Source organism: Strongylocentrotus purpuratus, unplaced genomic scaffold (assembly GCF_000002235.5).
Source record: "Strongylocentrotus purpuratus isolate Spur 01 unplaced genomic scaffold, Spur_5.0 spur5_scaffold_18, whole genome shotgun sequence".
Taxonomy (NCBI): Eukaryota; Metazoa; Echinodermata; class Echinoidea; order Camarodonta; family Strongylocentrotidae; genus Strongylocentrotus; species Strongylocentrotus purpuratus.
In genome coordinates this window covers 18435626-18458792 of record NW_022145603.1, presented here as the reverse complement: position 1 = coordinate 18458792, position 23167 = coordinate 18435626, and the positions used below count along the sequence as shown (strand labels likewise).

The window sequence follows — 23167 nt, the reverse complement described above, 5'->3', positions numbered from 1 at the left end:
TGCGTATACCAGGTCTTGCGTTCAGTATAGGTCTTCCCTATATGTAATCCTCTTTGGAAAGATTTGTTACTTTTGGTGTCAATATTTTAAGACAAAGATATCTTACTCGGGAGAAATTCCTCGACCCCCTTGTCAACTTTAACTAACCCCGGCTTTAACTGCATGGGGATCGGGAATCCCCTTCCTCGAAGCGTTGCGTTTGCGCGCGAAATCCAGAAGATGTTGGTGTGCAGCCACGCCCACCAACCACACCCATTCTGTGGATGCGCTACACAGGCGATGGCAAATTCATGGAACTATTACTTCCCCCTCTTTTGAAAAAGTTTCTGGCAATTATAACCAGCCTACATAGTTCTAGGTAAGGCCTATAATGAAAAGTTTCACGATTATAGTTTCACTCGATCAAGCTAAAGGGTTTTAACCCGATCATTACCAAAAAACACAGTTTGTCTAGCTGGTTAAAAAGTTTCTAGCTCCCAAGCCTGAGGAAAATTTAGATCTAAATCCGTAAGGCGTAAATATAATGTTTATATATGATCTTAATTTTAAAGAAAACTGAAACACAAATGCACAGTGCACTAGGGTGCATGGGCGTGGAAGATCAAGACACTCCTTTTCATGCAAGTTATATATTGCATCGTAATTTCTCTCTGCCTCTGTCTGTCTCTCTCTCTCTTAGCTTAGGCTCTAGTTCCCCCCTCTCTCTCTCTCTCTCTCTTTCTCTCTCTCTCTGTCTCTCTGTCAGGAAGTCAACATGTCATGTTCTTTTTTTGAAACGTTTGTATTTTTTCAGGAAATGAAAAGTTTATCACATGATCCTGCCATCCGAATCAAAGACATTTTGGAATTCTACAATCTGCAAGGTGTGTTGGTTAAATATATTATGATGTATACAAACTAGTGAGGTACATATTCTTTTGCAGAACTTTGCAGAAAATTAATATAGGGCTAATATAATATCTATTAATTATCTAATAGTTCTCATGTCTCTTTGTTTAGGCCTAGTAGCCGATCCGCCTCTTCCATCCAACTATGTGACTGACTATCCGCTCTATCTTCATCCATCTATCTATCTATGTATTTATTTATCTATCTATCTATCTATGTGACTGAATACATATCTTTCTTGCTATAATTATATCCAACCATTTATTTATGTGACGGACTATCTATCTATCCATCTATCTATCCATCTATCTATCCATCTATTCTATGTATCGAATCTCCTATGTATCGTATCAACAGGGATATGTGAGTTTAAACTCACATATCCCTGGCTGGTATCAATAATCTATCCATCCATCTATCTATGTGACTTAGGCCTATACTATTTATCTATCTTCCTATCCATCCTTCGATTGATGTGACTGACTATGATCTATCTATTAATCTATCTAGCTTTGTATCCATTTACCTATCTGTATATCTATCCATCCACCATCCATAACCATTTTTATTATTTGCACGTGCATATGACGTCATCGCTATGAATATTCATTGCTGAAGCCCGTGTCACTGAAGGCGTAATTTGTTTGTTTTTATCCGGTGGTGAACAAAAATGTGAGTAAAACCATGAACGAAATGGCATTCATAAAATAAAAAGTTATTGTAATCATTCTCTTACCTGATATGTGAATATTATCTTTTCACGAACTGTCTACGTGACACGTCTAACCAAGCTATTTTAATCTAGGATCTAGTCAATGTCTTCAATGTAGTCCCATACGTAGACTACAGTGTGGGTGGATTAATAAATCTAACTAGCGAGCTATAAATGGAGGACGATGCGGTGGTTTGTTTGAGTCTTTGTTTAGAAAAGGGATCACTTGTGCGTTCAAAACAAACAGGTAAATATCAGATTAATATGTTTCATGGTGGAGGGCCTATTTTCTCTATTCAAGTTCAACTTTAAGAAATCATGGTCAAGTGAGTGAGTGCATGAAGATGAAGTGATGGTCATGATGTAAAATCAATTCAATTTCAATTTATTGTCCAATATTGGAAATTTGTTTTGCTCACAATTTACAAATGTACAAAGAATCAAAATAAGTTAACATACATAATAGATTCTATATCATATAATTTGACATAGAAATTCTTCAGAATATTGCTATTACATTTGATGTTTACCTTACAAAGTCTATTTAGATCTAGCTTTAAAAGGGCAAGCTAGCAAGCTTGGTTCACTTGAAATAAAATAACATAGATCTAGTTTGAACAGCTCTGCTTAATCCGAATCAAGATTTTCTTTTGTTAACAATATCTTGGTAAGTATCGTAGCAAAGCAAAGCCAACTAAGATTAAGATAAGAAATATGCTCCCACCCCCCCCCCCCAAAAAAAAAGTTTATCTTGCGCAGATGTGCGTTTATAATCTTCACTTCATGAAGCCTGCACGTTTCAGGAAGAAGAAGAAGAAGAAGAAGAAGAAGAAGAAGAAGAACACCAAGACTAGTTTAAGATTTTATGTTCTTGATAGGGACCGAGTTTTGAATAGCACATTTTTTCTATTGAGTGAACAACTTAGCAATGAGATGCAAGCAAGCGCAGTGAGCAAGATAGTTCAAAAGATGGATCGAGATCTAGTGACACCATGATATCATCATTGATTTGATAGGAATGACAGTAGCTGTATATCATTCATATTTATCATTCATCTAGTTTTCTCAGATGACAAAAAACAAAGGTTGGAGAAGCGGAGGAATATCATACCAGAAAAAAAATACATGTAAAAACACCCCTTCTCTAACGTCCTTTCTCCCCTTTTAGTTAAGTCCATCCTCCACCACAACCGCCTCCAGTTAAAATACCTCAAGTAGTATTTTGGAGGTTGAAACTGCTTGTTATTTTACAGATGATTCTTTCTTTAAAGATGAAGTGGAATTCTGGTCATGCGATTGCATTAGGAAAGAAACATTGTGGAATTGATCAGAAAAGGATGATCATCTAGCATATAAGTATTGGTGTGTAAGTACTGCAAGGTTCTGGAATCATCAAAATGATAAGAAATTTGACCCAGTCTTGGTAAAGTTACAAGCACTGTGCACAAAAGATGTATATGGGACTACACGAACATGTGGCATAAAAATCCATCACAATATTTATGCTTTTACATGCCATATTTAGAATGTGAAGGCATTTCAAGAGCCATGCTTTTCAGGGAACATATTTATCTGATGTTCTTCCACACTTGCATAATACAATGATAACACTCACAAATTTTTGGTCACCTCTTCCCAGAACTTGACCTTCTCTTTAAATTTATCCAGATTTACGTTTGGAAATAGCTTGATGGACCAATGGATTGACTGACAAATAACCTTTCAAGGCCAGGTCCATATCTTGGACTAAGCATCTAAAAGATGGAGAGTCCCGGTGCCTCTGCTAGTCAGCGTTCCTCAGACAATGGGAAGGCCACTCACATCTTCACGGAGTTAAGGTCGCATGATGACCTGTTACTTCCTGTCAGAGGATCAAAGAGGTTGAAGGTGAGTCTGATGTAGAGGGAGCCCTTTTAATTATCGAGCAGGAGATTAGATTAAAACGTTTGATGACGGGCCATATGGTTACATCTAACAATATGCCAGGTCTTTAATAATGATGTGTCGAGGACAAATTCTGTCTTTTATTTAAATGTTCACATTAAAAAAAATGCAGTACTTGCCAGAAAACTGCTATTAAAACTGAGTGAAGATGCATGATGTATAGATTAAAAATGAATTCAATTAAAAATGAATTCAATTGTTAACAGAATTTAAACTAACAATACCCATTTGTGTGTACTGATCGATCGAAGGAATATTTTGATATCTGAGATGTTGAATTTTAATGAAGAGATGAGTTTGAAATTGTGTAAACAGTTGCAAAAGTGATCAAATCTCTTTTAAAAGAGAGCAAGATAGAGCTAAGAAATGATCATCCTTTTAATCTTCTGTTTTTTCAGAAAACAGGTTGTTTGATCATCCAGTTGAATGGTAATGAAATATTGTACCTGCTTTGATGATTAGGTTTTCATATCTGTATTTTTTGTTAGTACACGTGCATCACATGTTCTCGTCAGTACATTGCCCTGGGATCATCACATGGAGGTCTTTACATCTTCCAGCGAGACACACTCAAGTACCTACAGCAAATTGGGAACAAGGTAATGTTTGAAAGGTGCATTTCTGGTTGATTTTAAATACACCCAATATTGTGCAGTGATAACATCTGAAGAGGAGATAGAGGGGGGGGGGGGGGGGGGGGGGAGGAGGAGGTGGTGGGGATTACATTATTGGAATAGTATTTTGGTTGCTCTTTTGTATTAAATATGAATATTACAATTTGATTTAATTAGTTTACCTTACAATTGTAATGACATTTATAATCCCATTGATAGAGCAGACATGTAAAATTGATTCATTTATTTTCATTTAGGAAAGAGGGTATCAAAACTTAACTTAAAGCATCTGAGAAGCTTTTTTAAACCCTTTAATACAAGTCAAGTGCATTTAAACTTCCATCCTGCAGTGAACCACAATTAAATTTCCCTCTCAATGACAGTGAATGTGGAAATTCCACAATATCAGCATTTATGTATACCAGTACATAAACATTATAAAATCAAGACTCTGAAATATGAATTATTTTACAAATGTTTCATTTCTATTTTTATTTCTTGAACACAGGAAGGGCTCACAAAGGCTCTCTTCTCTCCCAACGAAAATGTGATTGGCATGGCAACAAGGTAATTATTTGGAAACTAGAGCATTCTTGTTTTCTGCAGAAAAGTTTAGATCTTGCATGAAGTTTAAGTACAAGTTTACAGACTCACTGAAAAGTATTCTCTTTTGCCTGATTGTGAGTTTTTACAGTGATTAAATAAAGACAAAACAATACAATATACAGATAGTTTGATTCCACTTGAAACTCTGTTTGATTGACTGTAAAGCGCTACACTTTGATCCATCTTCACCCCTGTACATTCTTGTTCTTGCTCAGTAATGATTGATTATAAATTGACTGTTTTGGGGGCTTCAATAATTTGTTTTTCTTCTTTTGATAGTGGCGGAGCGGTAATTGCATGGAAACTGAATATTACATCAAGGCAGAAGGCAGAGAGATTGGTAGCGGCACAGGCCCATCGTAATCACAGAATTACCAGTCTCTGTTGGGATGGGGCGGGGCTAAGGCTCTTCTCCGGGGACGAGAGAGGGCGCATAACAGTCACTAATACAGACAGCAGTAAGGTAAGATTGAAAGGTGGAAAGGTAGGGGATATAGTGGATGGAAGTATAGGCAAATTAAATGTACTGTTGGTGAATGGGAGATGTATAGAAAGAGACATAGAGAGAAAGAGAGGGAAAGTAAGACCGGGAGAGAGAGAGAGAGAGAGAGAGAGAGAGAAAGAAAGAAAGAAAGAAAGAAAGGAAGAAAAGGGGGGGGGGGCAGTATGGGAGGTAGATATCAAGAGGTTAATGAATACTATGGAGAGAGAGGATATATACATGTATATTATACACCGTTTCTGTTTGACAGTAAATATTTTGCAGTGACAGAATTAAAAGTTTTGTATGGGGCATTACATAGACACTTTTTCTCCAATGGAATCAAACTTCACCAGTAATGTTAGAATGAAGTGCAAAGGGGAAAATACATCAAAATATCTTTGTAAATCTTCTTTCAAAGCCTGTCCGCACTAGTTTGGCGAGGAGGGATTAGAGCCCCCTACGTTGTCACTGACAGGTGGTTATCTCATCAAATCAGCTCTCAATTAACATAAGAAAAAGGGGATTATGGGTATCGCTTAGGCATTGTTTGCTATATAGAGGGCGCCAGTAGCTACAAGTAGTGCCATCCCGCTTCAATAGTATATTTGACTTGAGTTATAAAAACTAAAATGGAGGAAAGTGAAATTCTCAATGGATCCTATCCTTGGATTTTTCTTGCAGCCTTCGGGCATCTTCAAGTTCCAGTCTGAGCTGGTGGTCGATGTCGACTCCAGTGTCGTTCAGATGGACTTTGCCGAAGAGAGGCTCCTCATCTCTACCATGACAAGATGCTACATGTGTGACCCTAAAAAGTAAGATGATAGTGGTGATGATGATGACGGTGCTGATGGTGATGATGATGCTGGTGGTGCTGATGGTAGTGGTGATGATGATGGTTGGGTACATTGTAATATTGAGATAATAGTGATGCTGGTGCTGGTGATGGTAGTGGTGATGATGATGATGGTTGTGGTACATTGTAATATTGAGATGATGTGGTGGTGATGGCAGTGGTGATGGTGATGGTACAGGTTGTGGTGATGAAGTATTTTGGGATGATGATGTTTCTGCTTTTAATGATTATGTTGAGATGAAAGTACATGTATTATGATCATGATGGTGAAAATTCTTTTGATATAGGGGGGGGGGGTGACTTCTTCAAGTGGGAAATGCAGCAACGCAATATAATATAACATATATCATCACTCTGCACTTCCGAAGAGGTGTAATGGTGTTACCCTAGTTATAGCTTCTACAGCTATTATCAGAGCATATTGCATTTCAAGGATTGAACCCTGCCAGGTACCAATATAAGGGATAGATGGAGAAACAAGTGTAGATAAAATGCACTGTCTGAGGGTTTACATTGTATGCATGGGGCAGAGATTCATACCTTCCACCACTTTATTGAGAGTCGGGTGAATGGGCCATAATACAGTGCTCATATATGCTCCCATGGGCATGGAGGACATGCATGTATATTTATGTTATATCCATTATATTCTTTTTCCACGTTTGTTTCAGACAACTGTCTTTCCCAATTGGCACGAAACTGAGGTAAGTGCTACTGCTAGCAGTATTTTTTGTCTAAATAATGTTGTATAATAGTCACATACCCGTATACAAGATGTATTTCTAGAGTCAAATACCAAGGAGAAAAGAATGTATGCCATCAATATGTAGGAATACCCATTTTATGTCACCAATCTGGTAATTTACTATGTTAATACTTGTTGTACCATAATGTACCACACTTATGTTGAATTTGTTTATTTCCATTGTTTCCAATCGACTACTTGTAAATGTGCAGTATTATCGTTTGTGTACCAAATTTCATGGACAATTTTCTCACACATCATTTCTACCTTTTATCAGAGTGTAATTTTGCTATTCAATAGCCAACATTTCTTTACAGAAGTTCCATTTGAAGTTGATGTTTTGGATTTATCATAGTGATATTTGTTTGTGATGTTCTAGGGATGGTGCTTACGGAGCGTGTTTCTTGAATAAGTCTGGAAGTGAAAGACCCTCTATCTTCTGTGCTAGGCCAGGCAGCAGGATGTGGGAGGTGAGATGAAAATTCAGTTCCTGTGGGTGGTATTCTCAAAAGCAGACTAATTTTAGTCCATGGTTTAATCCACTGACTAAGTATTGAATGCCAATGTCTGTATGAATATGTTTTTGAATAATTTAATCTGTCACTTTATTAAATTAAAATTTAATAACATAATAAATAATCAACAATATAACTATGATATAAATATGTTTTCATGGTAATTTAGGGAAATATCAAAATATTCAAAAAAATATTCAAATGGACACTTGGCATTCCATACTTAGTTGGTGGATTAAACCATGGACTAAAGTTAGTCTGCTTTTGAGAATACCACCCTGTAAGTCTCTCTAAAATTTAATTTTTTATAATGTTTGTGTTTTTGACTGTCTGTGGTCTGAGCATCTGCTTTGATTGTTAACCACTCTTTTCTATCTTTTAGCTGCTTTCAGCAAAATTTCCAAGATTTGTTTGATATTTATTCTACTTTATTCAATCGCTCTTTCATTGACTCCCTTCTGCAATTTTTTGATGGGCAAGTCCCAGTTACATATCAGGTATTACCAGGTATTTTTGGAATTGCATTACGGAATCATGAACATGAAGTGACATGAAAATATCATATTACTTGATTATTTGTCTGATTCAAGTTTGATATTATAAAAATAAACAGTGATCAGATACTAAAATCTAAAATTGTGTAGGTAACATACAGGTGTGCATGTATTGGACAAACACATACATACATACATACAAATTGTTTTTCATATAGCGCAAAATACATTTAAGTATTGCTGAATACACTTTACATGACAATTTATTGCTATTGACAAACAAAAAAATTAGGAAAAGAAATTTGTAGCAATAGACATTCAGTTCTGGGAGAGATAGTGGAAGTGCGGTCAACGGAAGAGAGGGTGTCACATACTTTGGGCCATAATGAGAGAAACTACACTCCCGGCTCCCCCCCCCCCCCACTCAGTGTTATTTAGGGTACGCATATGCTTGTTCCCTCTTTTTGAAAGCACCCCCTATCTAAGGACTGCCAACATTTCTGAACCCCCCTTTTGCAGGCTTCTCCTGCCTTGGAGACCCCCCTAAATTCGGAAAACTGCTCAATGTACCCCCCTAAATTCGGAAAAATGCTCAATTTACCCCCCTAAATTCGGAATAATTTCTCAGGAGTCCAAAGAGACGAGAGAAAAAAAGAAAAAACACCTCCTTTTTAAAGGAATCTCCACCCCCTTTTCATACAATTCTCGGGCCGGACTTTGTCGCACGAAAAGTACCCCTTTACCGGACATTTTGGTAACACGCATGCGGTCATTCCGACCCGGTGTGGGGGGGCTGGGACTACACTCCCCCTATATCAAATGGTTTGGCCTGATAAAGAGATGATTAATCACATCTGTTATTCTCTCTGTATCATCTGTTTAGGCTAATACTCTCTGCCAAGTCCTCAACACACATCAGTTCAAACAGCTTCTGGCCACGCCCCCTCTCCCAGTTGTGGGTAAAGGGTGAGTATGCACCAAGGGGAAATTAATATTTCACTTGATATTTATTATATTGTAAAAAATTTTAATCAGTGTATTTTTTTTCTTTTTATTCTGTGTGCTTGGTATTATCTTATGCTCCTTGGCAGTGGTGATGATGACATTGATGAGGATAATGATGACGATGATGAAGCTAATAGTAATGATGTGGTGATGATGATAGTAGTGATGATGTTGATAAGTCGATGATCGTCATTATTATGGTGAAGATGATGATCAGGATGATGGCTACAGAGATGAGGATAGTGATGAATGATGATGTTGAAGATGAGAATGCCATTGATGATGAAGATGATAATGGTGATGATATTCTTGATGATTAAGATGATGAATAAGATGATGAATAAGATAATGAATAAGATGATGATAATAAAACTCAAGCCATCTTTGCTTTTTTATTTTCTCCAGGAGAGAGGCAACATTCCCATCTGAAGACACCAAGCATCCTCCACAATCACTAGCCTTTCCTATACTCCATCCTCTTGGGTAGGTCTATAGCTTATAACACTGGCATGTAAATATCAGTAGCTTGTAACAGTAGCTTGTAACAAGGTAGCACCTTATAGGTCTATAGCTTATAACACTGGCATGTAAATATCAGTAGCTTGTAACAGTAGCTTGTAACAAGGTAGCACCTTATAGGGATATAGCTTATAACACTGACATGCTAATATCAGTAGCTTGTAACAGTAGCTTGTAACAAGGTAGCCCCTTATAGGTCTATAGCTTATAACACTGGCATGTAAATATCAGTAGCTTGTAACAGTAGCTTGTAACAAGTTAGCACCTTATGGCACCTGCATTTCTGTTTTTAGAGTCTAAAAATCTGTAGCTAATAACAGTAAATTGTTACAACTTGATTCTTATATAGTGTTCCAACACATCTCTAACGAGTAACGAGCATTAGCTTGTTACAGTAGTTCGTAACAATTTAGTATATATGTTCAACACATCTTACAACCCATTAGCAACTAGAAATTTATGTAAAAATGGCCTATTACTCACTGGAAGATGTTGAAATATTGCTCTCATTTTGGCATTGTTCTGAACAATATGAAACATGCGCTATTTTTCTATCCAGAATCCTGCTGTAGATTCATGTATAACATTATCACGGTAGACCCCATAGAACGGATACTACAGCATGTTGAAAACGGACAAAAACAAAAAATGGTTGGGCGGTTTCGGGAGGTTTTGGGCGGTTTAGTTGCTAAAGGATTAAACACAGTAGCAGTAGGATCCGACATCACAGTTATTTTACATTTCTATTAATAGCTACATGTACACGTATCTGAAAGCTACATAATCTAGGCTTTCAAAAAAACAACTCATCTCTATTTCGGTAGACAATACACTTGAGCAGTTTTTGGTTTCAAATTACTGTTTCAGTGGGTCCTATTCTTTGATGTAAATCATTAACATGATTATTGTTAAGTATAATTGTGTAGAACCATGATTATGTGTGCAATTCATTCTAATTCTTATGCCTTTTGTCTTTTTGATGATTAGAAATCATTTCTTGGTGACTTGGACTGAGCGAGGAGTCTTTGTCTTTGATCCGGTCAATGTTAATGTTGTTTTCTGGACTAGCGATATTTCAGGTAAGCTATAGATGATTTCTTTTACATGTTTCACCTTAGTTAATCAGAAATTCTTAAAGTAAACACACAAAGAAACAAAAGTGTTTTGAATTGATGCAAAACTCATCATTGCGAAGGGGAAGCCTTACTGATCAAATACAACAACTCTCCTCTTCAAAATATGTTTGGGGCCCACAGTAATCAACTCTCAAAAATGTTAGTTTTGAGATCCAGATTTTCTGCCTTCAGCGGTCCTTTGTAGAGCATCAATATTTGTGATGTCACACACGGGACACAGCTGGCTAGCTGCCGACTGCTACACGCACGACTCCGGTACTGAGCTGTTTGTCCAGTGTGGGACGTCACTATTCAGAGCTCGCTACGCTCGTGTGTTTTGCTTACGTTCAGGGGCAATCGGGGGTCTAAGAAGGGTCTTGAAAAATTGCATTTTACGCCTTTCCATGATATCTATATGATTTCTCAGCATATTATTCGTGTTTTTCAAGAGAAAATCTTTCCATCCATATGTAATTTGTTCTAATTATCAGTTGTAGTGAATTTTTCTTTGTGTAGCTCCTTTAATGTTCTGTGTTGCAGCTACACCCATAGTATTATTGTATTATGTAATTTGTATCTCATGTGCCTTTAATACATAGAGATTTTTTACCCACAACTTGCCATTCATGTCATGCTCAATGTATGCTTACTTCTGGAGTTTAACTTTAGTATCAAAGAGCTTTATCTATGATTGTCACTAAAAATAGATCCGCATTAGTGGGAATTGATGACTTTTTTAAAATTTTGGTCAAAGTTTCATAAACATTTTATAGCATGTACATGTCAAGTAGACAAGAACAAGAAATTATGTTGAGGATTAGATCGTAATTTCATTTAAAAGATAAGTGCCCTAAATAATTTATTAAACTTTTAAACAAAATATGATTTAAAGAGAAGGTTGAGTTCTGGGAAAAGGCGAAATATTATTTGTGAGTGTTATCATTGTTATTATGCAAGTGTGGAAGATTAAAATATTCGCTGAAAATCATGGCACTTCAAATGCCTTCATATTCTAAATATGACAAGTAAAAGCTTAAAAAATGAGGCCTGATTTTTATGCTACATGTTTGTGTAGACCCATATACATCTATCTGTGTAGAGTGCTTGTTACTTTACCAAGACTGGGCCAAATTTCTTATCATTTTGATGATTCCAGAACCTTGCAGTACACACCAATACTCATATGCTAAATGATCAATCTTTTCTGATCGATTCCACAGCGTTTCTTTCACAATGCAATCGCATGACCAGAACCGGTCCGTACCTTTAAGCTTTCCCCAAAACTTTGATTTAGAAATGAATATTGAATATGCGACTTCTTATTCTGAATCTCAGGTCTTGTAGATGTCAGCGTCAGCAAGAGCTCCCTCTACTGCCTCCACCAAGATGGCCACGTCCACAAGTACACCCTGCAGAACATCGCCCGCTGCGCCGCTTCGCTCTACCAGCAGAGCCTCTTGGTCCAGTGCTCCCGGCTCGTCCTGCGATTCCAGACGCAGTTCCAACGCTCCCGGGCCAGGCACCACATGCCGTCCCGCGTCCTGCACGAGCTGGCCAAGCGGGTAGCTGCAGAGGACTCCCTCTTGGGCTGCGACGTGGAGGAGTTGGCGGTTGCCGTTGAGAACAGGATGCTGGATGTAGCGTCTACTGTAAGCAGCAGGAGGAGCAGTTTTGATTCTTACGATGAGATGCGGCAACAGTCTGGTATCTATGTCGTCAGGAAGCGCCTTGACAGCGAATGCTCAGATGACCTACCTCTAGGGTAAGTTCTTTGTTGATCCTTTGAAGAATTCTTTGGGGAATCCCCCTGTGTGGGACTGATGGGGAAGTCCCTTTCCTGTGCGTTGGACCTCCTGAGATGAGGCTAGAGGCGGGGGAAGGGCTTCGCTGCCTTGGGGGGTAAACTATGCTCCACATCTTTGGGAGAATCTCTACTGAAAGATCCAGTATAAGATCAAAGGCTCTTGATCAAATTAAAAAGGGCTTAGAGTATATATACAACACATGCTTCTGTGACAATTACATGGTAGTGAATTCCCTAATATACTTGTGCCCCGTTTCATAAAACTTGTTATTGATAACAAGCTACAGTTAAACTGTTATAAGCTACTGAAATCATAGCATTTGATTGGCTGAGAGCAAATTTTTCTTAGAAATTTAGCATTTGTTATTGAGGGTCCTGGATTCTTTCCTTCAACACTGTACCAAACATGATACATGTACCTAATCTTTGGCCCAGCCTCGTATCATTTTGACGTTTACATTGAAGTGGTGAACCAATCCAATGAACTGATTAAATTGAAGTTAAAATAAGACCTCCATTATGTTACCAAATGATGAACCAAACAAATGTTCTCTTTCCAAGGTTAAGTGGTTCATGAATGCTTACTGTTTCTCATATAAAACATGAACTCCTGAATATGAAACTTACTGTGTAACTCTCAATATACTTCCAGGTACGATGCTCACATGGACCAAATACAAGGAAACATGGAATTGACAGAGAAGACCAGCCATGATACGATCCAAGAAACCAGTCCAACCAAGGCAGAAACGGATTCAAAGGAAGCAACTCCTACAGAACATATCAGCTTGGAAGTAGGTGTTAGCTTTCATGTGGAAGATCCAAAGGACGAGGTCATGTTGCAAGAAAACAGCCTTGGGGAACTCACAAGGGAAGTAGTTTGGAGCAGGGATAGCACTTCAGGTAATCTGAGCGGACAATTAGAGGACAAAGAAGAAGTCTTGGTAGTCAAAGAGATAGGTATGCCTGAAGAGAATAGCCCTCCAGGAGACGGATTGACTGTGAAGCAGATTGACCAAAGTGGTGCTAGAATATCTGGATTTGATGAACGTAGGGATCAGCTTGTAAAACAGGACGCAGATTCTCTTGGAGTTCCTGTAGAACAAATAGATGTAAGCCGGGATGAGGTGGACATTCTAGGAGGAATAGGAGATGCAACTCTTTCTGTAAATGATTCTCAAAGAACATCAGGAAGTGGTCATCTGGATGGAATTGAGTCTGTAATTGGAAGTAATAGGGAGAAAATACATTCTGTTGAAAATGAACAGACTCGAGAGGAAAAGGTGCTCCAGGACCAAGATGCTGAAGCAGACGTAGTAGAGTCTGCAGGAGGTGGCCAAATCCTGGTTGAAGATAGTTCCATGAAGGAGGAGATGCTTAGTACTCCAAACCAAGATGCCATCCGGGCAAAAGATGACTATGATACACCACAATTTGCAGTGCAATTGGATGGAAAAAGTGGCCTTTTGATGATGACTGATTTTGCCGATAATCAAACTCCACGTCAGAGCGACCATGTTGCTGACGATGTTCTACCAGTGGAGGAGAAAGGAACAACTGGAGACATCACTGAGAGCATAGAAGTGCCTGTAGATGATGGTGTTCCAGAAGAGCATAGTGAAAGCTTTAGTCTAGGAAAGGATTTTGATGAAGTGGAAGAAACTATGCAGGAAGAGCTAATGGTTGGAGGAATGGACTCTGCCGAGCAGCTTGTAACCAAAGATGGTGGTGCTACTGATGAATGTCAGCTAGTGGGCATAAATGAAATCAACCAAAGAAAAACTATGACGAATACCTTGGAAAATGATCACAGCCTGGAAGGGAGTATCACAAGCACTTCTATTGTACAATTGGAACTTTCTGAAGTACAGACAGACATTGAGATGGCCTTAGAGAATATACAATTAATTGAAGATGTGGTCAATGTTGGAGAAAGAACAGGACATGAAATTCACAAACAGGAAGTCAAAGAAAACACAGAAGACCTTACAAACCAAAAATGTAATATTGGTTTTGAAGAGGAAGATGCTGTCGAAACCAAAGAACAGATTAATGATGCGAACAACACTGTTCTCTCTGACTTGTGCCTTGTTGTGAAGAAAGAGGAAGAAGTGAAGGATGAGACTTGGAGAGAAGAATGCTCAATCCTGGAGCTAACTAAGGAAACATCGGGAGAAGAATCACACTCCACTCAACAAAATGGGCCTTTGATCAAGGAGGGAATCATGAAAGTCCTAACAAGAGCTGTGAACCTGATAACGGACAATGACGAAAGCACTCCAGTCGATGTCTCAGGGTTTGGGCTGGATGTGTCTGGATTTGGTATCAGTCCACCAGAGGAGTCGATCCACTACCCCTCTAGTCAGGTAGAAGAGTCTAATTCATTTGACCAAAGCGCCAGTGCCCACCAGACTCCTTTTGAAGATGCCGTTACGCCTGGCCTGGGAGAAGACCTTGCTGGGTTTGTAAAGGTATCACACCTGCCTGTTTCTAATAATGCCAGTGACCCATTGCGAGCATTACAGAATGACGAGGAGAGAGTGAGGATGCTGACTACTGATTCAGTTGTTGATGACACGAGAGATGCAATACTTGAACGAAGACGAGAAGATGGGGATGTCTTGAAGCAAGAAGAACGCAAGAAAATTGTTTCAGATGGTTCATCCAGCAATGAAGCTTTTAATCAGTGCAATCCCACCTCAATTAATCCACTTACATCTCATGACCACAATGCCAACCAGGAGAAACCAGTTGAACACCCGGAAGAGGATTGCAGTAGTCTTCCCAATTCCAGTCCTTCATCAAATATTTCAACCCTGGATGATAGCAATACCAGTTCATCAAGCTTGGACAAACTTAAAGGTAATACAAAGTTTTGGGAAATTTTGAAAATCGGGTGGATAGTGATTCTTTACAATTTTGATATATTTGGATGACCCTGTGGATGTATTATAAGCAATAGAAAGTAGGCCCTAAAACACTTCTGCTTTCGAGAAAAATTGAATATAAAAATTTGATTTTGATAACTTTTAAATAGCGCCTACGGCCGTACAATAGTAGCTGCGACCATGAAAACCTCAGAATATGTAGTTGTGATATATAATTTCCAAACAGGAATAGCTAATCTGTCTGTTTTAGTCAAGAAACATTGTTATATAGCTAAATTAATATTTTGACCAAAAGCAGACATGTCACAGCTTTCTGAGCAGAGCACTCCAAGTGCCTCGAGCTCCTCAGAGAACCTTGAAATCGTGATAGAGGATGACTTGGAAGTGGCAGAGGGAGATGCACAGTTTCCGGATGCTGAAACAGAACTGATCCAAGCTGTGACCGGGAGCCAGTACGTCCAGCGACAGACTGAGTTCACAAGAGACCGCTCACAGAGTCTTGAGAAACTCAATGAGGAATCTTCTGGAGGGAAATCTCCATCAGCAACCACGAAGCGGAAGAAGACTAAGAGTAGAGTCATTGATATCAGTGAGTATTTGTGAAGAACCTTATTACATTGGTGCAAATAATAGGTATTAAATAAATTGAGAATATTTTCTTGACTTAATTTATGTTGTTCTGGGACCCGTTTTAAAAAGCCTTTTTTCAATTACAAATGACAAAAGTCAGTGACAAATTTGCTGATAACCAATCAGAACCAAGGATTTCAGTAGCTTATAACAAAAACTGTCATTTGTCACTGATGACAAGTTTGTGAAACGGGACCCAGATGTGAATGTAATTGGATGTAATAGAGAGCTTACTCCTCTGACTGCTTCATTCTCCAATAAACCTAGGCTTAAAGAGAAAGTTTTTGTCATTCTTGTCATTATGCAAGTGTGGAAGAACATCAGATAAGAAATGTTCCCTGAAAAGCATGGCTCTTCAAATGCCTTAATATTCTAGATATGGCATGTAACATTTTAAAAATCGGGAAAGATTTCTATGCCACAGGTTTGTGTAATCCCATATTATATATCTGTGTACAGTGCTTGTAACTTTACCAAGACTGGGCCAAATTTGTTTTCATTTTGATGATTCCAGTACCTTGCAGATCACACCAATACTTATTATGATCAACCTTTTCTGATCGATTCCACACCGTTTCTTTCACAATGCAATCGCATGACCAGAACTCAACTTTATCTTTAACTCTCTATATGCCACACAAATAATCTCCCTGCACAACAATATATTTAGCATGGGATAGACATATAAAATACTTCAAGATCATTTTACAAAGCCACTGTGTTACACAAAGCAATCCATCCATCAATTGGTGCCTACTGTTTTGTGCAAAATTGTCCTTGTGGCAAACGAGCCACTTTGCAGAGAGGCGAAAGAAAGCAACTGAAGTGTTAATACTGGTAACTCTGGTTGTTGTATTGCAATTGGTTTAATTACTTCAGAAAATCAAGGAGGTCATAATGATAATTAGTTGCTGTGAATATGGTTCTTGGGCCCTACCATAGTAAAGTCCAACTTCAATTCGATCTTAGTCTTTGTGAAACACCCCCTAGTCCATTAAAAAAACATGTGTATGATGTTTTCATTTCAGCTGCGACAGTATCAAGGAAGCCATCCCCACTCCAGGCTATGACCCCGGGCTCTGTCCTCTACCGCCCTACAAGTCTTCCTGACCTCTCTCCGCAATCCTCATCCCAGCCCCGCTCGCTCCAAAGGACCCCTTCTTCCACAACCCCCTCCCCAGCCCTGTCCCCTAAGAAGGAAGCTAGGAAACAGTTCCCCGTCAGCTCTGCCCTTCCTTCGTCCAACCTGATCATGGCTGCGACGTCGGGATTGCCCCACTCGTCAGGGTTGATAGAGACGCAGCAGATTCTGCTTAACTCAACTACTCAGATAAATCTTAAATCTGTGAAGGACAGGTATGTCCAAAGCACATTTTTCCGTACACAATTGTTATGGTCAACCTTCAAGTAGAATTAATCCAGTGTAGTGGACATTTTTGTTGACCCTTTAATTAAAGCCACCCCTCATTTGTGAGTTACAAAAAAACAAAAAAAACATAAAATTTACAAGGGGAATGAATAATTTAGTTGTTAACTGTACATATATTTGATGTCTAGCCAATTGAAAACTTTACTTTTATTAGGCATTAACATTCTTGTCTTTTTTGTTTGTTTGTTTTCATCAGCCTTACATCCAAATTAAGCAAGACCAAGACATTCCTCCAATCCATTGGAGACAGCAACCCCCTGTCACCCAAAGATGGGGAGCATAGCTTCCCCCCAATGCAGCGACGCCCTTCCCCCGCCTCTAGCCCCATCTCAGGAAGTCCAACGCACAGGAAAGGGACTTCCCCATCAGTACCACGCAGGGAGATTCCCCATCAACAGTCAACTGGGAGTCCACACCCATCACCAGTTACTTCACCATTGCACAGACCACGCCCACCTGGTGAAAGGGACTTCCCCCATGGATTGGAAGAGGAGACAGAGGAAGAACAGATTGATGCAAGACACAGCGAGGATTTGATTGAAGCTACAAAGTCTGCTGTGTAAGTTATCTCAGAAAACCCTAGTGCCATTAGACCTAAACATTGAGTTTGATATAAAACTGTTTCTCCTAGAACTTTTTTTTTAATGTTCTGCTTAAAATCGGAAAAAAAGGCAACTAGCAAGAAGTTTGTAAACAATGCTACAGGTTTAGAAACGAGGTTGATCAGGTACTTTTGACTTATGTTGTTTTTCAAGGCATCAATGTTAAAGCAGGGTTACTGATTAAAAAGCACTGTAGAAACACAAACAGAAATTGCTTCACTGCTTCCGGATCATAGCAGGATGTAACATCTCCTTGAGCTTATGGAAACAACTATGCCTTTTATTTATCTATCCTATGCAATATTGAAATATTATGAAATGTATAATGTAAAATCATTTGTTATGTTATCTTTTCTTTTGGCAGACCTGCACTACATGATCGTCAGACTCGCTACAACACCAATGCCTTGAGAGATGTTCTTCAACCATGGGTACAAAAGCTAGAGCAGTCATACAGGTGGTGTCATTCTGAAGGCATTATCCCTTGGAGCAAAGGCCACCATTTGCCAGTGACAGTCAGGGAGGATGTGGGTCGCCTAGCAACACTGTGCTTCAGTCTTGATATCTATGCAAATGAGGAAGGACATGGAAATGGTGAAGGAGAAATGGAGCAAGAGACTCGATCCAAAATTGAGACAGGTATTGGATATGTACATACCATTATTTCATGGTTTAAAGCCTATCTGCACTAGATGGCTTGGAGGGATTAGACCTCCATGTGTGGTCACTGGCAGGTGGTTATCTCTTCAAATCATCACTAAATTAACATAAGGAAAAGGGGACCATGGGGATCAACGGGCATTGTTTGCTGTATAGAGGGCGCAAATAGCTAAAAGTAGTGCAGTCAAGCTTTAAGAGATATTTTTGCAGTTGGTCTTAATCTTACCTTTTCGAGAGCACTATGTAAACGATCATCTCAAACAAAATTACCATGCTAGCTGACATATTACCTTTAAAAAAATATTTTCAACAGTTGTTTTCCTATAAAATTGATATACTTCCTCCTTCAAATGGTAATGTTAACAAATTGTGATATATGGTGGTGGTTCAATGGTGGTGGTTATTTTACCTGACTGCTAAGAAAGCATAAATGCTTGTAAGTAAGCAACCAGACGGCCGACGGCTTTAGGTCCTCTCCAAGGACCTGGTAATGAGGATTTAATGCCTTACCAAAGGGCACTAGCGCATCGGGTCACTGGATTACGAGACCATATATTTTGTATCATCCTATCTCTATTGATATCAAATGCCAATTTGCAGGTGGAGATGATTGTAGTGATACTTCAAAGCTGGATGGATGCAGGGCAGCATTCATCAAGAGACATTTTAACATACTAGACAGGCAAAGAATTATAGAGGTACTGCGACACAAGCAAAGCTGTCATGCTTTGAGAACTCTTGTGCAGTGTGAAGGGGGTAAGTGGTTGCTCCAGTGTGTAGAAATTGAGTAAACTTCATAGTTCGATGAAATGTTCTTTTCAGTTAGAAATGCATACATGATTTCTACAGTATTCAGAATGGACTTAGACTTCACACATACATGTAGCTGACTGGTGAGGGAGGGGGCTTTGGAAAGCTGAGTGAACCCTGATTCATTCATTTTGTGTGAATCTCACATATTAGAGGATCTTTTGATTTTTACTAACTTTGCTTGCCATATCTTCACGGGGATCTGAATTTTAACAGAGTCTTTCAAGCAAAGTCAATGTCTGCATACAACGGCTTGAACTGCACACAGTACTTGTAAATGTTAATGATGCTTTGAAACATGTTCACAGGGGTTATTTACATTGATTGTATAATTGTTCATGTTTAATCTTTTGTATTGGTTCATAGATGCAGCTAAAAACACCAACATATCTGATGCATTAGACAATGGAGATGTGCAGGAAGCCTTTGACCTGTTATTAAGAGCTGACCTGAGCTCCAGTAATCTGCCCCTTTATCTCTGCTTTCTACAAAGGTGAATATTCTGATAAATATACTGATAGACACATGAGGAGTTACATGAAAATCATGATGGACTCTGATAGACACATGTAGATGGATTTATGAGTGGAAAGTTAAGTTTTAGGAAGTAGGAAGGTGTGTGATTGGGTTAGGAATCAGGTGGATGAGTAAGAAGACAGTTAGTAGGTTAGATTGAGGGATAGTTAGATAAGGTAGTGGGATGGGTGAGTTGATGGTTAGGTTGGTGGGTAAATGAGTGAGTGAGTAAGAAGGTTGGTGAATGGTGGGGTGGATTGGTAGGAGGATGGATAGATTCAATGTACATTTTAATATTATTGGGCGAGTTGCTAGGTTGTGCGGGTAGGCTAGATTGAGAGTGGTCAGGTATGTGAATGGGTGAGTGAGTGGGTAGGTTGATAGGTGGGTGGATGTGCAGGTAGGCTAGATTGAGAGTGAGGTGGTTTTAGGTATGTGGATGGGTGAGTGAGTGGGTAGGATACTAGGTGGGTGGATGTGCGGGTAGGCTAGATGGAGAGTGGGGTTGGTAAGGTATGTGAATGGGTGAGTGAGTGGGTAGGTAAATAGGTGGGTTGTTGTGTGGGTAAGCTACATGGAGAGTGAGGTTGGTAAGATATGTGAATGGGTGAGTGAGTGGGTAGGTAAATAGGTGGGTGGATGTTTGGGTAGGCTAGATGGAGAGTGGGGTTGGTAAGGTATGTGGATGGGTGAGTGAGTGGGTAGGTAAATAGGTGGGTGGATGTTTGGGTAGGCTAGATGGAGAGTGGGGTTGGAAAGGTATGTGAATGGGTGAGTGAGTGGGTAGGTAAATAGGTGGGTTGTTGTGTGGGTAAGCTACATGGAGAGTGAGGTTGGTAAGATATGTGAATGGGTGAGTGAGTGGGTAGGTAAATAGGTGGGTGGATGTTTGGGTAGGCTAGATGGAGAGTGGGGTTGGTAAGGTATGTGGATGGGTGAGTGAGTGGGTAGGTAAATAGGTGGGTGGATGTTTGGGTAGGCTAGATGGAGAGTGGGGTTGGAAAGGTATGTGAATGGGTGAGTGAGTGGGTAGGTAAATAGGTGGGTGGATGTGTGGGTAGGCTAGATGGAGAGTGGGGTTGGTAAGGTATGTGGATGGGTGAGTGAGTGGGTAGGATAATAGGTGGGTGGATGTGCAGGTAGGCTAGATTGAGAGTGAGGTGGTTTTAGGTATGTGGATGGGTGAGTGAGTGGGTAGGATAATAGGTGGGTGGATGTGCAGGTAGGCTAGATGGAGAGTGGGGTTGGTAAGGTATGTGAATGGGTGAGTGAGTGGGTAGGTAAATAGGTGGGTGGATGTGTGGGTAGGCTAGATGGAGAGTGGGGTTGGAAAGGTATGTGAATGGGTGAGTGAGTGGGTAGGTAAATAGGTGGGTGGATTTGTGGGTAGGCTAGATGGAGAGTGGGGTTGGTAAGGTATGTGAATGGGTGAGTGAGTGGGTAGGTAAATAGGTGGGTGGATGTGTGGGTAGGCTAGATGGAGAGTGGGGTTGGTAAGGTATGTGAATGGGTGAGTGAGTGGGTAGGTAAATAGGTGGGTGGATGTGTGGGTAGGCTAGATGGCGAGTGGGGTTGTTAAGGTGGTTAATTGTGGGTGAATCAGAATACAAATGTAGGTTGGTAGGTAGATGAGTGTGTGGGTGGATGAATCAGGAAGAAAGAAGATGAGTGAGGAAGAAGATGAGTGAGTGAGTAGCTTGGTGGGTGGGTGAGTAGGTTGGTAGGCTAGTGGAAGGGTGAGTTATTGTAGGTTCAATAATTTCAAATTTCTTCTTTTAGACTTTGTGGCCTTGATTCTGGAAGAGCCCTGGATGTGATTATATCGGACTATCCTTCCATCGGTCCCTGGCATGCCTATCATATACTTCAGGACCAGACTCAGTCCAAATGTCTCATCCTCGATTATGTGGAATCTTTTCTGTTGACACATCCTTTTGCTCAAAGGTGCAACAAGATTTGTATTTATACTGAAACAATTGTGTGTAGATAAACAGAGTACAAGAAAATACAGGCAAACCTATCATAGGGGCAAACTCATCATGAAGGCTTTTTATTTTGGCTTGGCACATTTTCTGCCTCGAGAGCTAAATTCAGTCATAGCATATTGAGAGAGAAGGTTGTGACATGCGCACACCTATGCACTGCACTCAAGGTTCACTTCATGGAGCACTGAAATAACTCCCTCCCATAGACATATGTGGTAGGGAGCTACTAGGAGCTTGATGAATTTAACCTTGAGTGCGTATGCTTGCACATGTCACAACTTTCTCCCTCAGTACGCTATAATTTGATAGTATTTTCTAGAACAAATCTTGACTATTTCTGTAAGACAGTAGACATTATAGGGTACTTGTGGTATTTTCGTTGTGAATGTCAGAATTAGTTTTAGTGTAGCGTAAATGAGTCAAGCAACTTTGGTATTTACAAATATTGTACATGAAGACTTGAATGGAAATTCATGAACAATTGTGATTGTTTTCAGAAGAGCATCTCGAAGAAGGTATGAATTAAGTACATATATAATTCCTCCAAATATTTAATTTGACAATATAGCAATTGTTAAAAGAAATTATGGAGGAATGTGTCTTTTTATGAATGATATTCATTCTTCTTCAGAGTATGTCTGTTCATCTTGGTGATAATGTGAATTTACTGTACCTGTATTTTACATCTCTCCAGAAAAAAGTTCATTGAGCAAGTGATGGCCATGAAACCTCTGGTTTTGAGTCTAGCAGAAGCTGCCGTAACCTTTGACCCACCAAGCTTCAGTGAGCTATTTTGTGATTGTGGTAAACTACCGAAGTAAGTGATAATCATAATAAATGGAATTCATTCTTTTTTCTTTTTATGTGGAAAATTGTTTGTGTAACTCAGTGGTCATATCCTTTTCATTTAAAAATACTATCCAATATGTTGATATAGCCATCATCATAACATAATTCGTCCTTGTTTTCACGAGGTGACGGTAGTGAGGAAAATCGTAACGCAAAGTGAATGCAATTTTTTTTCACTACCGTCACTTCGTGAAAACAGCAACGAATTGTCTTAACAAACATTAGAAGATTTGATATTGTGTCAAAGCATACAATAACTATGCTAGGATTTGTCCTCTCAACCTAGTGAAATTTGAGTGAGTAAAATCACTTTTCCACAATACAAGGACTTGTATATATAGATTTTTTTTTTAATTTGACCAAAATTCTTTGATATATGACTATTCAGTGCTTTTTTTTAATGTACACTGAATCTTGTTTGATCTAACCTCACCTAAGTTTTATTGATATCTTGCACCACGTTTATTTCATTTTTTATATTTTTATTTGCATTTTTTTCA

The 23167-nt window shown here is 39.2% G+C and overlaps 1 protein-coding gene across 1 annotated transcript; it reads left to right on the top strand.

Annotated features, from left to right (window-relative positions):
* The first annotated feature begins 3259 nt into the window (after positions 1 to 3259).
* On the top strand, positions 3260 to 22639 carry LOC100890358. The gene is made up of 20 exons (XM_030988812.1): positions 3260 to 3487; positions 4033 to 4143; positions 4667 to 4725; positions 5044 to 5227; positions 5930 to 6060; positions 6773 to 6805; positions 7226 to 7316; positions 8739 to 8821; positions 9266 to 9343; positions 10367 to 10458; positions 11830 to 12256; positions 12951 to 15160; positions 15485 to 15775; positions 16845 to 17172; positions 17442 to 17804; positions 18212 to 18486; positions 19108 to 19263; positions 19684 to 19810; positions 21613 to 21777; positions 22513 to 22639. Exons 1-20 carry the CDS (start codon positions 3362 to 3364, stop codon positions 22637 to 22639), a joined length of 5457 nt encoding a protein of 1818 aa, XP_030844672.1. The 5' UTR covers positions 3260 to 3361.
* The last annotated feature ends 528 nt before the right edge of the window (positions 22640 to 23167 follow it).